Consider the following 15,876-nt stretch of genomic DNA (forward strand, 5'->3'; position numbering starts at 1 on the left):
CCCACATGGTTAGTCAGCTTGCTGCTTGTTCTGTTGCTTTATTTTAGTAACAAGGTCAACATAGTCCAAACCAGATGATTGGTCTGCCTGTGCTGTGCCCCTGTTTAAAGGCATCTGGAAAGAGAGCTGTCTATTGACACAATATGTAGGTTTGAATACATTGTGGAGCATAGACGACTATCAGCAGCCTCTGGCCTGTATCTAACGCTGGCCTCTACACGATAACCAGCAACAGAGGAATTGGTAAAAGCACAACTAGTTTGGCAAGTGGCCGCCAGTCTAGATACATATCAATCAAATGTTTTTATAGAGCCCTTTTTACAACAGCAGTTGTCAAAAAGTGCTTATACAGAAACCGAGCTGAATACCCCAGAGAGCAAGCAATGCGGATGTAGAGGCACGGTGGCTAGGATAAACATATCTAGAAAGGCAGGAACCTAGGAAGAAACCTAGAGAGGAACCAGGCTCTGCGGGGGTGGCCAGTCCCCTTCTGGCTGTGCCGGGTGGAGATTATAAAGGTACATGAACATTAAGGCGAGATCGTTCTTTAAGATGTTTCCAACGTTCATAGAAGACCAGCAGGGTCAAATAATAATCACAATGGTTATAGAGGGTGCAAGAGGTCAACACCTCGGGAGTTAATGTCAGTTGGCTTTTCATAGCCAGATAGATGGACATGTTAGTCGTCTGACCTCTATCTATTGCAGAGAAGAACCACCCATGACCTGGCTAGGTCAGTCAGTCATACAGACATGTATTAGGCCATGGCTGGCCAGCTCCAGTTCAGTTCAGCACTTTAACAAGTCTGACTGCCACACTTTCCATGGCCTTTGGAGCGTTGTTGACGTTGCTCAATTTGTCCTCTGTGTCAGAAATGTAATCTCCTGAGAGCTGTAGGTCACAGGGGTGTGTTTGTGGGTTCAACCGAGGCCAGATAGACCCGGCTCAGCCAGCAGGAGAGACCAGCTGAGTGTGCAAAACACACACAATCTGAATTGTCTAACATGTGGCTGATTGGGGGGGCTGTAACTCCTCAAAACCTAGGTTAAAAGGCAGAGCACAGACTATCAGTCTACAGAGTATAAAGTAAAGTGTAGTTGTGCTCAGAGTCCGCTGTTGAGGCCGTAGTGGGTACACAGCGGTGAGTACTACCCTGCTGTGCTACCCTGTGCTGTGCCGGGCACTCTGCCAGTTACGTAATCAGTATTAGTGGGACAAAGAGTGGGCTTCTGCAGAGAGAGAGCACTGGCTCTGGAGGCCTTTACACCCAGGCTAGTGAGGCCATGATCAGGGCTAGTCTGGTCAGGGTCACCTGTAATGGTAAACATCAAGGCCTTCAGAGCTGACCCCAGTCCACACAGGACCATGATTAAAAGCTTTAGCTAGGCTGAATGCTCTCGTTAGACTCGTCACTAGTGGTAATGTTTTAAATTAGCAGTTGGGCTCAAGTAAAAGCTTAATCTGGTGTGTGTTTGAAAGCCCTTCTGTTGCAGCAGCTAGTAATGAGGGTTTGAGATGTGTGTGTCCGTTGGGCCTGGTGTGTTTGAGAGGTCCAGACAATAGCAGCCGGAGCAGCTGAGTTCACAGTAGCAGAAAGAGAGAACTGTACCCAACCCTCTAAGCCAATCAGAAGGCATCTGTGTGTTGCTATGTGTGCTGTGAATCTGCCCCTTTGTGTAAAGAGAGGGGGGGTAGATAAAGGGAACAAAGAGAGAGCTCTCAGGAAACTGTAAATTGAACATGTCTAAACTTCAAACTCTATTCTCTTTATTGCTCCTACATGTGATTTCAGGGCAGGCCAACATCACATAGAACAGGAAACTGCATCTTTGTATTGACAACACTTTTCTGTTTGCTTGCCGCTACAGTGTAGGCTAGTTAGTGTTTTTGTAACTTAAATCAGAGCTCCTGTAGAGTGGGCTGGACTGCTGTCTGTTTCAGTCACTGAGGCACAGATTAGACCTCACGGAGAACAAAGAGTCTGTAAGAAAACACAGACACACACACACACACACACACACACACACACACACACACACACACACACACACACACACACACACACACACAGTGACAGACAGTCATGTCATAGATGAGTGACACACACGTGACTCATGTGCCACTGGAAACACACACACAGATGCACACACGCTCACACACAGACCCAACTCATTCCAGCACACACAGAATCCCCGTGATGGGACATTAACATGATCTGTGTGTTGCCAGGGCAACCCTTTGTCCCCATGCAAAATAGATGTGCACTATGACCAGAGGAGGAGAGGAACCTCAGGGCTGTATGTGTTCGCTGGTGTGTGTTGAGGTGTGTCAGCTGGTGGTGTGTGTTGAGGTGTGTCAGCTGGTGGTGTGTGTTGAGGTGTGTCAGCTGGTGGTGTGTGTTGAGGTGTGTCAGCTGGTGGTGTGTGTTGAGGTGTGTCAGCTGGTGGTGTGTGTGTTTTCATTGAGTGCCGCCGCTGCTAATCGTTGTCGGCCACTCCCAAAAAATATGATTATTTATTATTTCATACATTTTTTTATGCTAAAACCTTTTCAGTGAACTTAAAAGACTAAAGATATAAAGTTTGTAGAAAATATAATGAAGTTATATATTTTTAAATGAGATCATCTTTGAGAACTATCACCAAAATAAAAATGATTTATGTCATGGCATGGGGCTCCCTAATTTTTGAGTCACTCAGATGGCATAAGCCATGGCAAAATTTGTAGAATTGCAGGAAATGACATTTAAAACAGAAGAATTTGGTCTCTTCTGCCAAGAGGAGGGCCTTTAAAGATGTTGGTAGGAGGCTGCACAATTGGCAACGCCCACGACGACGCTCCCATCCCCCCGCTAACTTGAAAAAAAATCCTGGGGGAAACCTGTAGGTAGTGATACTTGTGTTACGGTGTTCGCATGCTTCCCAGACGAACAGTTCGGAAAAGTTTGTGCATATAATATGACATTTTGTGATGTTTTTGTTCGTTTTGGACTTTTTTCGGTTGTTCGGGCACATTTTTTTGGTTAATGCTGGTTGGTGTTAGTGGGGGGGTATGGTTAATGCTGGTTGGTGTTAGTGGGGGGGTATGGTTAATGCTGGTTGGTGTTAGTGGGGGGGTATGGTTAATGCTGGTTGGTGTTAGTGGGGGGGTATGGTTAATGCTGGTTGGTGTTAGTGGGGGGGTATGGTTAATGCTGGTTGGTGTTAGTGGGGGGGTATGGTTAATGCTGGTTGGTGTTAGTGGGGGGGTATGGTTAATGCTGGTTGGTGTTAGTGGGGGGTAGGGTTAATGCTGGTTGGTGTTAGTGGGGGGGTAGGGTTAATGCTGGTTGGTGTGTGTTAGTGGGGGGGTATGGTTAATGCTGGTTGGTGTGTGTTAGTGGGGGGGTATGGTTAATGCTGGTTGGTGTGTGTTAGTGGGGGAGTATGGTTAATGCTGGTTGGTGTGTGTTAGTGGGGGGGTATGGTTAATGCTGGTTGGTGTGTGTTAGTGGGGGTATGGTTAATGCTGGTTGGTGTGTGTTAGTGGGGGGGTATGGTTAATGCTGGTTGGTGTTAGTGGGGGGGGGGGGTATGGTTAATGCTGGTTGGTGTTAGTGGGGGGGGGGTATGGTTAATGCTGGTTGGTGTTAGTGGGGGGGGGGTATGGTTAATGCTGGTTGGTGTTAGTGGGGGGTATGGTTAATGCTGGTTGGTGTTAGTGGGGGGTAGGTTAATGCTGGTTGGTGTTAGTGGGGGGGGGGGGGGGGGGTATGGTTAATGCTGGTTGGTGTTAGTGGGGGGGGGTGTGGTTAATGCTGGTTGGTGTTAGTGGGGGGGGGGTATGGTTAATGCTGGTTGGTGTTAGTGGGGGGGGGGGTATGGTTAATGCTGGTTGGTGTTAGTGGGGGGTAGGGTTAATGCTGGTTGGTGTTAGTGGGGGGTAGGGTTAATGCTGGTTGGTGTTAGTGGGGGGGGGGGGTATGGTTAATGCTGGTTGGTGTTAGTGGGGGGGGGGGGTGTGGTTAATGCTGGTTGGTGTTAGTGGGGGGGGGGTATGGTTAATGCTGGTTGGTGTTAGTGGGGGGGGGGTATGGTTAATGCTGGTTGGTGTTAGTGGGGGGTAGGGTTAATGCTGGTTGGTGTTAGTGGGGGGTAGGGTTAATGCTGGTTGGTGTTAGTGGGGGGTAGGGTTAATGCTGGTTGGTGTTAGTGGGGGGTAGGGTTAATGCTGGTTGGTTTTAGTGGGGGGTAGGTTAATGCTGGTTGGTGTTAGTGGGGGGTAGGGTTAATGCTGGTTGGTGTTAGTGGGGGGTAGGGTTAATGCTGGTTGGTGTTAGTGGGGGTAGGGTTAATGCTGGTTGGTGTTAGTGGTGGGTAGGGTTAATGCTGGTTGGTGTTATTGGGGGGGTATGGTTAATGCTGGTTGGTGTTAGTGGGGGTAGGGTTAATGCTGGTTGGTGTTATTGGTGGGTAGAGTTAATGCTGGTTGGTGTTATTGGGGGGGTATGGTTAATGCTGGTTGGTGTTAGTGGGGGTAGGGTTAATGCTGGTTGGTGTTAGTGGTGGGTAGAGTTAATGCTGGTTGGTGTTATTGGGGGGGTATGGTTAATTCTGGTTGGTGTTAGTGGAGGTAGGGTTAATGCTGGTTGGTGTTAGTGGGGGGTATGGTTAATGCTGGTTGGTGTTAGTGGGGGTAGGGTTAATGCTGGTTGGTGTTAGTGGTGGGTAGGGTTAATGCTGGTTGGTGTTAGTGGGGGGTATGGTTAATGCTGGTTGGTGTTAGTGGGGGGTAGGGTTAATGCTGGTTGGTTTTAGTGGTGGGTAGGGTTAATGCTGGTTGGTGTTAGTGGGGGGTAGGGTTAATGCTGGTTGGTGTTAGTGGTGGGTAGGGTTAATGCTGGTTGGTGTTAGTGGTGGGTAGGGTTAATGCTGGTTGGTGTTAGTGGTGGGTAGGGTTAATGCTGGTTGGTGTTAGTGGGGGGTAGGGTTAATGCTGGTTGGTGTTAGTGGAGGTAGGGTTAATTCTGGTTGGTGTTAGTGGGGGGTATGGTTAATGCTGGTTGGTGTTAGTGGGGGTAGGGTTAATGCTGGTTGGTGTTAGTGGGGGGTAGGGTTAATGCTGGTTGGTGTTAGTGGTGGGTAGGGTTAATGCTGGTTGGTGTTAGTGGTGGGTAGGGTTAATGCTGGTTGGTGTTAGTGGGGGGTAGGGTTAATGCTGGTTGGTGTTAGTGGGGGGTAGAGTTAATGCTGGTTGGTGTTATTGGGGGGGTATGGTTAATGCTGGTTGGTGTTAGTGGTGGGTATGGTTAATGCTGGTTGGTGTTAGTGGGGGGGTATGGTTAATGCTGGTTGGTGTTAGTGGTGGGTAGGGTTAATGCTGGTTGGTGTTAGTGGGGGGTAGGGTTAATGCTGGTTGGTGTTAGTGGGGGGGTATGGTTAATGCTGGTTGGTGTTAGTGGTGGGTAGGGTTAATGCTGGTTGGTGTTAGTGGAGGTAGGGTTAATGCTGGTTGGTGTTAGTGGGGGGGTATGGTTAATGCTGGTTGGTGTTAGTGGGGGGTAGAGTTAATGCTGGTTGGTGTTATTGGGGGGGTATGGTTAATGCTGGTTGGTGTTAGTGGTGGGTAGGGTTAATGCTGGTTGGTGTTAGTGGGGGGTAGAGTTAATGCTGGTTGGTGTTAGTGGGGGGTATGGTTAATGCTGGTTGGTGTTAGTGGGGGGGTATGGTTAATGCTGGTTGGTGTTAGTGGTGGGTAGGGTTAATGCTGGTTGGTGTTAGTGGGGGGTAGAGTTAATGCTGGTTGGTGTTATTGGGGGGGTATGGTTAATGCTGGTTGGTGTTAGTGGTGGGTAGGGTTAATGCTGGTTGGTGTTAGTGGGGGGTAGGGTTAATGCTGGTTGGTGTTAGTGGGGGGTAGAGTTAATGCTGGTTGGTGTTAGTGGGGGGTATGGTTAATGCTGGTTGGTGTTAGTGGTGGGTAGGGTTAATGCTGGTTGGTGTTAGTGGGGGGTAGAGTTAATGCTGGTTGGTGTTAGTGGGGGGTATGGTTAATTCTGGTTGGTGTTAGTGGAGGTAGGGTTAATGCTGGTTGGTGTTAGTGGGGGGTAGGGTTAATGCTGGCTGGTGTTAGTAGGGGGTATGGTTAGTGGTGGGTAGTTGTAGTGTAGTTATGTTTATCCCAGAGGGGCCTGCCCTGCTGTAACTGTAATCAGATTTACCATGGAGAAGCTGTCTAATCTCACACTACTGCCTACCACAACTAATATATCCACTCTCTGTGTGTGTTTAATAGAGACACTGTGTGTGTTTAATAGAGACACTGTGTGTGTTTAATAGAGACACTGTGTGTGTTTAATAGAGACACTGTGTGTGTTTAATAGAGACACTGTGTGTGTTTAATACAGACACTGTGTGTGTTTAATACAGACACTGTGTGTGTTTAATACAGACACTGTGTGTGTTTAATACAGACACTGTGTGTGTTTAATACAGACACTGTGTGTGTTTAATACAGACTCTGTGTGTGTTTAATACAGACTCTGTGTGTGTTTAATACAGACTCTGTGTGTGTTTAATACAGACTCTGTGTGTGTTTAATACAGACACTGTGTGTGTTTAATACAGACACTGTGTGTGTTTAATACAGACTCTGTGTGTGTTTAATACAGACTCTGTGTGTGTTTAATACAGACTCTGTGTTTCATGAATTCAATCTGAAAGTGTGTGTGTGTGGAGAGACGCAGAGAGAAAGAGGCAGGGGCTCGAGGGAGGGTGTGAATTGTATGGCACATTACTAGGTAGTAGCCACACACCACCTCTCCTCCAGGTTAGATACTGTCCCTACTAGACTAACCAGGGGTCAACAATGTCAACCAGGTATTGATGACCAGGAGAGGGTTCATAATGATCTGGCCTTGGTTTGGAACAGAGGACAATTGTATTACAGCTGAACTGATAGCAGCCTTGATGATACACACATGATCTCCCCTCTCAGTGCTTATGTCTCATCAGTTATACTTGTGACATCTGTTTCTCTGGACTAGTGTGGGAACCTGGAGATTCAGCAAAGAGGGAGAGAAAGTGTGTGTGCGTCCAGAAGGAGAGAGAAAGTGTGTGTGTGTGTCCAGAAGGAGAGAGAAAGTGTGTGTGTGTCCAGAAGGAGAGAGAAAGTGTGTGTGTGTCCAGAAGGAGAGAGAAAGTGTGTGTGTGTCCAGAAGGAGAGAGAAAGTGTGTGTGTGTCCAGAAGGAGAGAGAAAGTGTGTGTGTGTCCAGAAGGAGAGAGAAAGTGTGTGTGTGTCCAGAAGGAGAGAGAAAGTGTGTGTGCGTCCAGAAGGAGAGAGAAAGTCTGTGTGTGTCCAGAAGGAGAGAGAAAGTGTGTGTGTGTCCAGAAGGAGAGAGAAAGTGTGTGTGTGTCCAGAATGAGAGAGAAAGTGTGTGTGTGTGTCCAGAAGGAGAGAGAAAGTGTGTGTGTGTGTGTCCAGAAGGAGAGAGAAAGTGTGTGTGTGTGTGTCCAGAAGGAGAGAGAAAGTGTGTGTGTGTGTGTCCAGAAGGAGAGAGAAAGTGTGTGTGTGTGTGTGTGTGTGTGTGTGTGTGTGTGTGTGTGTGTGTCCAGAAGGAGAGAGAAAGTGTGTGTGTGTGTGTGTGTGTGTGTCCAGAAGGGGAGAGAAAGTGTGTGTGTGTCCAGAAGGAGAGAGAAAGTGTGTGTGTGTCCAGAAGGAGAGAGAAAGTGTGTGTTTGTCCAGAAGGAGAGAGAAAGTGTGTGTGTGTGTCCAGAAGGAGAGAGAAAGTGTGTGTGTGTGTGTGTGTGTGTGTGTGTGTGTGTGTGTGTGTGTGTGTGTGTGTCCAGAAGGAGAGAGAAAGTGTGTGTGTGTCCAGAAGGAGAGAGAAAGTGTGTGTGTGTGTGTCCAGAAGGAGAGAGAAAGTGTGTGTGTGTGTCCAGAAGGAGAGAGAAAGTGTGTGTGTGTCCAGAAGGAGAGAGAAAGTGTGTGTGTGTCCAGAAGGAGAGAGAAAGTGTGTGTGTGTCCAGAAGGAGAGAGAAAGTGTGTGTGTGTCCAGAAGGAGAGAGAAAGTGTGTGTGTGTGTCCAGAAGGAGAGAGAAAGTGTGTGTGTGTGTCCAGAAGGAGAGAGAGAGAGTGTGTGTGTCCAGCAGGAGAGAGAGAGTGTGGGTGTCCAGCAGGAGAGAGAGAGAGAGTGTGTGTGTCCAGAAGGAGAGAAAGTGTGTGTCCAGAAGGAGAGAGAAAGTGTGTGTGTGTGTGTGTGTGTCCAGAAGGAGAGAGAAAGTGTGTGTGTGTGTGTCCAGAAGGAGAGAGAAAGTGTGTGTGTGTGTGTCCAGAAGGAGAGAGAAAGGTGTGTGTGTGTGTGTGTGTGTGTGTGTGTGTGTGTGTGTGTGTGTGTCCAGAAGGAGAGAGAAAGTGTGTGTGTGTGTGTCCAGAAGGAGAGAGAAAGTGTGTGTGTGTGTGTGTGTGTGTGTGTGTGTGTGTGTGTGTGTGTGTGTGTGTGTCCAGAAGGAGAGAGAAAGTGTGTGTTAGCCCATGAGTTAATCAGCTTGTCTTCTAGCTGAGGCCTAAAAAAACAACAGCACTATTCTTTGTACTATAGCACTATACAGCAGACCTAAACATGACTCCATTATCTATTAACTACACACACACCCTCTCCCCTCCCCTGTACGAATCCAGCACCCTGGGGGATGTTTTCCACGCCCTGTGACGTGTGTGTGTGTGTGTGTGTGTGTGTGTGTGTGTGTGTGTGTGTGTGTGTGTGTGTGTGTGTGTGTGTGCACTAGGCCAGCTGATCAGTGGGCTGTGTTCCAGCTCCTCTCCAGGACAGCAGCAGTAGTTGTATTAATAAGACCTGCGAGCTGCTCTGTAGTCAGTCTGCTCTTTATAAACCTCTCCTCTTACATAATACACACTCACTGTACACATACACACATGATACACACATTCTCACACGATACACACATTCCCACACGATACACACATTCCCACACGATACACACATTCCCACACGATACACACATTCCCACATGATACACATACTAAAAACAGAAAGCTGACACCAGAGCAGCCATGTCCCATATTTCTCTGGCCTATCCCACTGGAACGGAGGATCTCTCTCTTTCCCTCCTTATTCTCCCTCCTTTGTTTCCCTCTCTCTTTCCCTCCTGCCAGAGCTTTACATTTAGCCTACTCCACTGGGAGGAAGCAGAAGGTTAGCAGAGCAGATCACTGTATAGGAAGTCCTATAGGCTGCTCCTCTCCCTTCTCACTCCACCTTTCCTATAGCCATTAGCCAGTCAGAGCTGGGTTTCTCTCCCCGACCCCCCTCCAACTCCCTAAGTCTCAGCCTACAGCTGGCTGCAGCCCTCTCCCCTGATCCATGTTCTCTGTGCTGTTTCTGTCTCGCTCCCACTCTGTGTCTGTGTTGACTGTTCTCTCTCCATGTGCAGAGAGCAGCTCTGAGCACGTGGGAGGAGTTCCCTGGAAGAATGTGTGTGACTGCCTGACACACACACACACAAACAAATACACACACACACATATATATATGTGTATATACACTGCTCAAAAAAATAAAGGGAACACTTAAACAACACATCCTAGATCTGAATGAAATAAATAATCTTATTAAATACTTTTTTCTTTACATAGCTGAATGTGCTGACAACAAAATCACACAAAAATAATCAATGGAAATCCAATTTATCAACCCATGGAGGTCTGGATTTGGAGTCACACTCAAAATTAAAGTGGAAAACCACACTACAGGCTGATCCAACTTTGATGTAATGTCCTTAAAACAAGTCAAAATGAGGCTCAGTAGTGTGTGTGGCCTCCACGTGCCTGTATGACCTCCCTTTCCTCCAAGACCTGGACTAAAGCATCCGCCAACTCCTGGACAGTCTGTGGTGCAACGTGGCGTTGGTGGATGGAGCGAGACATGATGTCCCAGATGTGCTCAATTGGATTCAGGTCTGGGGAACGGGCGGGCCAGTCCATAGCATCAATGCCTTCCTCTTGCAGGAACTGCTGACACACTCCAGCCACATGAGGTCTAGCATTGTCTTGCATTAGGAGGAACCCAGGGCCAACCGCACCAGCTATTGGTCTCACAAGGGGTCTGAGGATCTCATCTCGGTACCTAATGGCAGTCAGGCTACCTCTGGCGAGCACATGGAGGGCTGTGCGGCCCCCCAAAGAAATGCCACCCCACACCATGACTGACCCACCGCCAAACCAGTCATGCTGGAGGATGTTGCAGGCAGCAGAACGTTCTCCACGGCGTCTCCAGACTCTGTCACATCTGTCACGTGCTCAGTGTGAACCTGCTTTCATCTGTGAAGAGCACAGGGCGCCAGTGGCGAATTTGCCAATCTTGGTGTTCTCTGGCAAATGCCAAACGTCCTGCACGGTGTTGGGCTGTAAGCACAACCCCCACCTGTGGACGTCGGGCCCTCATACCACCCTCATGGAGTCTGTTTCTGACTGTTTGAGCAGACACATGCACATTTGTGGCCTGCTGGAGGTCATTTTGCAGGGCTCTGGCAGTGCTCCTCCTGCTCCTCCTTGCACAAAGGCGGAGGTAGCGGTCCTGCTGCTGGGTTGTTGCCCTCCTACGGCCTCCTCCACGTCTCCTGATGTACTGGCCTGTCTCCTGGTAGCGCCTCCATGGTCTGGACACTACGCTGACAGACACAGCAAACCTTCTTGCCACAGCTCGCATTGATGTGCCATCCTGGATGAGCTGCACTACCTGAGCCACTTGTGTGGGTTGTAGACTCCGTCTCATGCTACCACTAGAGTGAAAGCACCACCAGCATTCAAAAGTGACCAAAACATCAGCCAGGAAGCATAGGAACTGAGAAGTGGTCTGTGGTCACCACCTACAGAACCACTCCTTTATTGGGGGTGTCTTGCTTATTGCCTATAATTTCCACCTGTTGTCTATTCCATTTGCACAACAGCATGTGAAATGTATTGTCAATCAGTGTTGCTTCCTAAGTGGACAGTTTGATTTCACAGAAGTGTGATTGACTTGGAGTTACATTGTGTTGTTTAAGTGTTCCATTTATTTTTTTGGGCAGTGTATATATATATACATATACACACACACACACACACACACACACACACACACACACACACACACACACACAGAGAGAGAGACAAACTAGACACACAGCGACCCCCAGAGACAGCTGAGAAGCTCTGGGGGTCCACCCTAACCCAACCCTGACCGGACAGACACTACAGTAGAACACACTGTTCTTTTTCTGTCTGAGTGTTATTCTGTGACACAGCGCCTGTGCTCAGCTGACGTGGAGATTCTAAAATGATCCCCAGAACAGGAATAGTGTTGTCCTTCCTGTCTGTGTTTAGTGGTTAGTCTGGGCAGGGTGTTGTAGCATGTTGTCTCCTACTCTACAAGAGAACAGGAGCCTGCTGCCATTTCATTTGTCTGACTTCCATGCCTTATCCCATTCTACACCGTCTATGGTCTCTGAATGCGTGTTCTTATCCCATTCTACACCGTCTATGGTCTCTGAATGCGTGTTCTTATCCCATTCTACACCGTCTATGGTCTCTGAATGCGTGTTCTTATCCCATTCTACACCGTCTATGGTCTCTGAATGCGTGTTCTTATCCCATTCTACACCGTCTATGGTCTCTGAATGCGTGTTCTTATCCCATTCTACACCGTCTATGGTCTCTGAATGCGTGTTCTTATCCCATTCTACACCGTCTATGGTCTCTGAATGCGTGTTCTTATCCCATTCTACACCGTCTATGGTCTCTGAATGCGTGTTCTTATCCCATTCTACACCGTCTATGGTCTCTGAATGCGTGTTCTTATCCCATTCTACACCGTCTATGGTCTCTGAATGCGTGTTCTTATCCCATTCTACACCGTCTATGGTCTCTGAATGCGTGTTCTTATCCCATTCTACACCGTCTATGGTCTCTGAATGCGTGTTCTTATCCCATTCTACACCGTCTATGGTCTCTGAATGCGTGTTCTTATCCCATTCTACACCGTCTATGGTCTCTGAATGCGTGTTCTTATCCCATTCTACACCGTCTATGGTCTCTGAATGCGTGTTCTTATCCCATTCTACACCGTCTATGGTCTCTGAATGCGTGTTCTTATCCCATTCTACACCGTCTATGGTCTCTGAATGCGTGTTCTTATCCCATTCTACACCGTCTATGGTCTCTGAATGCGTGTTCTTATCCCATTCTACACCGTCTATGGTCTCTGAATGCGTGTTCTTATCCCATTCTACACCGTCTATGGTCTCTGAATGCGTGTTCTTATCCCATTCTACACCGTCTATGGTCTCTGAATGCGTGTTCTTATCCCATTCTACACCGTCTATGGTCTCTGAATGCGTGTTCTTATCCCATTCTACACCGTCTATGGTCTCTGAATGCGTGTTCTTATCCCATTCTACACCGTCTATGGTCTCTGAATGCGTGTTCTTATCCCATTCTACACCGTCTATGGTCTCTGAATGCGTGTTCTTATCCCATTCTACACCGTCTATGGTCTCTGAATGCGTGTTCTTATCCCATTCTACACCGTCTATGGTCTCTGAATGCGTGTTCTTATCCCATTCTACACCGTCTATGGTCTCTGAATGCGTGTTCTTATCCCATTCTACACCGTCTATGGTCTCTGAATGCGTGTTCTTGTCCCATTCTACACCGTCTATGGTCTCTGAATGCGTGTTCTTATCCCATTCTACACCGTCTATGGTCTCTGAATGCGTGTTCTTGTCCCATTCTACACCGTCTATGGTCTCTGAATGCGTGTTCTTGTCCCATTCTACACCGTCTATGGTCTCTGAATGCGTGTTCTTATCCCATTCTACACCGTCTATGGTCTCTGAATGCGTGTTCTTATCCCATTCTACACCGTCTATGGTCTCTGAATGCGTGTTCTTATCCCATTCTACACCGTCTATGGTCTCTGAATGCGTGTTCTTATCCCATTCTACACCGTCTATGGTCTCTGAATGCGTGTTCTTATCCCATTCTACACCGTCTATGGTCTCTGAATGCGTGTTCTTATCCCATTCTACACCGTCTATGGTCTCTGAATGCGTGTTCTTATCCCATTCTACACCGTCTATGGTCTCTGAATGCGTGTTCTTATCCCATTCTACACCGTCTATGGTCTCTGAATGCGTGTTCTTATCCCATTCTACACCGTCTATGGTCTCTGAATGCGTGTTCTTATCCCATTCTACACCGTCTATGGTCTCTGAATGCGTGTTCTTATCCCATTCTACACCGTCTATGGTCTCTGAATGCGTGTTCTTATCCCATTCTACACCGTCTATGGTCTCTGAATGCGTGTTCTTATCCCATTCTACACCGTCTATGGTCTCTGAATGCGTGTTCTTATCCCATTCTACACCGTCTATGGTCTCTGAATGCGTGTTCTTATCCCATTCTACACCGTCTATGGTCTCTGAATGCGTGTTCTTATCCCATTCTACACCGTCTATGGTCTCTGAATGCGTGTTCTTATCCCATTCTACACCGTCTATGGTCTCTGAATGCGTGTTCTTATCCCATTCTACACCGTCTATGGTCTCTGAATGCGTGTTCTTATCCCATTCTACACCGTCTATGGTCTCTGAATGCGTGTTCTTATCCCATTCTACACCGTCTATGGTCTCTGAATGCGTGTTCTTATCCCATTCTACACCGTCTATGGTCTCTGAATGCGTGTTCTTATCCCATTCTACACCGTCTATGGTCTCTGAATGCGTGTTCTTATCCCATTCTACACCGTCTATGGTCTCTGAATGCGTGTTCTTGCTTGAATTGCGTAAATTGAAATGTATCCCCATCAGAATATATCTGACCAGTGTTTTTCTTTCCCCTGTCTTCTAGACGTGGTGGTGGAGGAGTTCTTTGAGTACGATGCTGAGGACTTCCTGGTGTTCCTGACCCTGTTGATCACTGAGGGACGGACCCCAGAATGTTCTGTGAAGGGTCGCACCGAGGGGCTGCACTGCCCCCCTGCAAAGTCCGCTCTGCCGCCCCTACACAGGCACGAGTGCAGCGACAAACTGCCACAGGTAACGTCCACAAACATACACACACTTCCCCAGGTAACACGCACACACACACACTTACCCTCCCCTGTCTGTGTGTGTTCAAGTGTTTGCAGGCGCGGCGTGTGCGCTCGGAGGTGTGTGCATTGTGGAGGAACAGTATTCCCATCATGGTGGAGGTGATGCTGCTGCCAGACTGTTGCTATGGAGATGAGAGTCCCCCTAGTGACCCCATCAGTGACCCAGCGATCAAACAAGACGCTCTGCTACTGGAGCGATGGACTCTGCAGCCTGTACCACGACAGTATGTACACACACACACCCTGCAGCCTGTACCACGATAGTATGTATACACACACACACACACACACACACACACACACACACACACACACACACACACACCCTGCAGCCTGTACCACGATAGTATGTACACACACACACACCCTGCAGCCTGTACCACGATAGTATGTACACACACCCTGCAGCCTGTACCACGACAGTATGTACACACACACACACACACACACACACACACACACACACACACACACACACACACACACACACACACACACACAATGCAGCCTGTACCACGACAGTATGTAGACACACACACCCTGCAGCCTGTACCACGATAGTATGTACACACGACACACACTTTTTGTCAGGACTAGGTTGAGCTAGTGGCACATGCAAAAACTGGATTATTCCACTTTGCCGCCGTATCAAACAGAAAACATGTATAAACACTACCGTTCAAAAGTTTGGGGTCACTTAGAAATGTGTTTTTGTCCATTAAAATTGATCAGAAATACAGTGTAGACATTGTTAATGTTGTAAATTACTATTGTAACTGGAAACGACAGATTGTTTTAAATTGAATACTGCTCAAAAAAATAAAGGGAACACTTAAACAACACAATATAACTCCTAGTCAATCACACTTCTGTGAAATCAAACTGTCCACTTAGGAAGCAACACTGATTGACAATAAATTTCACATGCTGTTGTGCAAATGGAATAGACAACAGGTGGAAATTATAGGCAATTAGCAAGACACCCCCAATAAAGGAGTGGTTCTGCAGGTGGAGACCACAGACCACTTCTCAGTTCCTATGCTTCCTGGCTGATGTTTTGGTCACTTTTGAATGCTGGCGGTGCTTTCACTCTAGTGGTAGCATGAGACGGAGTCTACAACCCACACAAGTGGCTCAGGTAGTGCAGCTCATCCAGGATGGCACATCAATGTGAGCTGTGGCAAGAAGGTTTGCTGTGTCTGTCAGCGTAGTGTCCAGAGCATGGAGGCGCTACCAGGAGACAGGCCAGTAAATCAGGAGACGTGGAGGAGGCCGTAGGAGGGCAACAACCCAGCAGCAGGACCACTACCTCCGCCTTTGTGCAAGGAGGAGCAGGAGGAGGACTGCCAGAGCCCTGCAAAATGACCTCCAGCATGCCACAAATGTGCATGTGTCTGCTCAAACGGTCAGAAACAGACTCCATGAGGGTGGTATGAGGGCCCGACGTCCACAGGTGGGGGTTGTGCTTACAGCCCAACACCATGCAGGACGTATGGCATTTGCCAGAGAACACCAAGATTGGCAAATTCGCCACTGGCGCCCTGTGCTCTTCACAGATGAAAGCAGGTTCACACTGAGCACATGTGACAGTCTGGAGACGCCGTGGAGAATGTTCTGCTGCCTGCAACATCCTCCAGCATGACCGGTTTGGCGGTGGGTCAGTCATGGTGTGGGATGGCATTTCTTTGGGGGGCCGCACAGCCCTCCATGTGCTCGCCAGAGGTAGCCTGACTGCCATTAGGTACCG

At 48.1% G+C, this 15,876-nt stretch overlaps 1 protein-coding gene across 1 annotated transcript in view; it reads left to right on the forward strand.

The window, feature by feature from the left end:
* LOC106562488 (atos homolog protein A) overlaps positions 1 to 15,876 on the forward strand; it is a 35,896-nt gene that overhangs the window by 8,541 nt on the left and 11,479 nt on the right. The window contains exons 2-3 of the mRNA XM_014127394.3: positions 13,886 to 14,073; positions 14,157 to 14,353. Of these exons, the coding sequence (XP_013982869.3) occupies positions 13,886 to 14,073; positions 14,157 to 14,353 (385 nt within the window). The remainder of the gene's footprint in view (positions 1 to 13,885; positions 14,074 to 14,156; positions 14,354 to 15,876) is intronic.

Source organism: Salmo salar, chromosome 11 (genome assembly GCF_965601325.2).
Source record: "Salmo salar chromosome 11, fSalSal1, whole genome shotgun sequence".
Taxonomy (NCBI): Eukaryota; Metazoa; Chordata; class Actinopteri; order Salmoniformes; family Salmonidae; genus Salmo; species Salmo salar.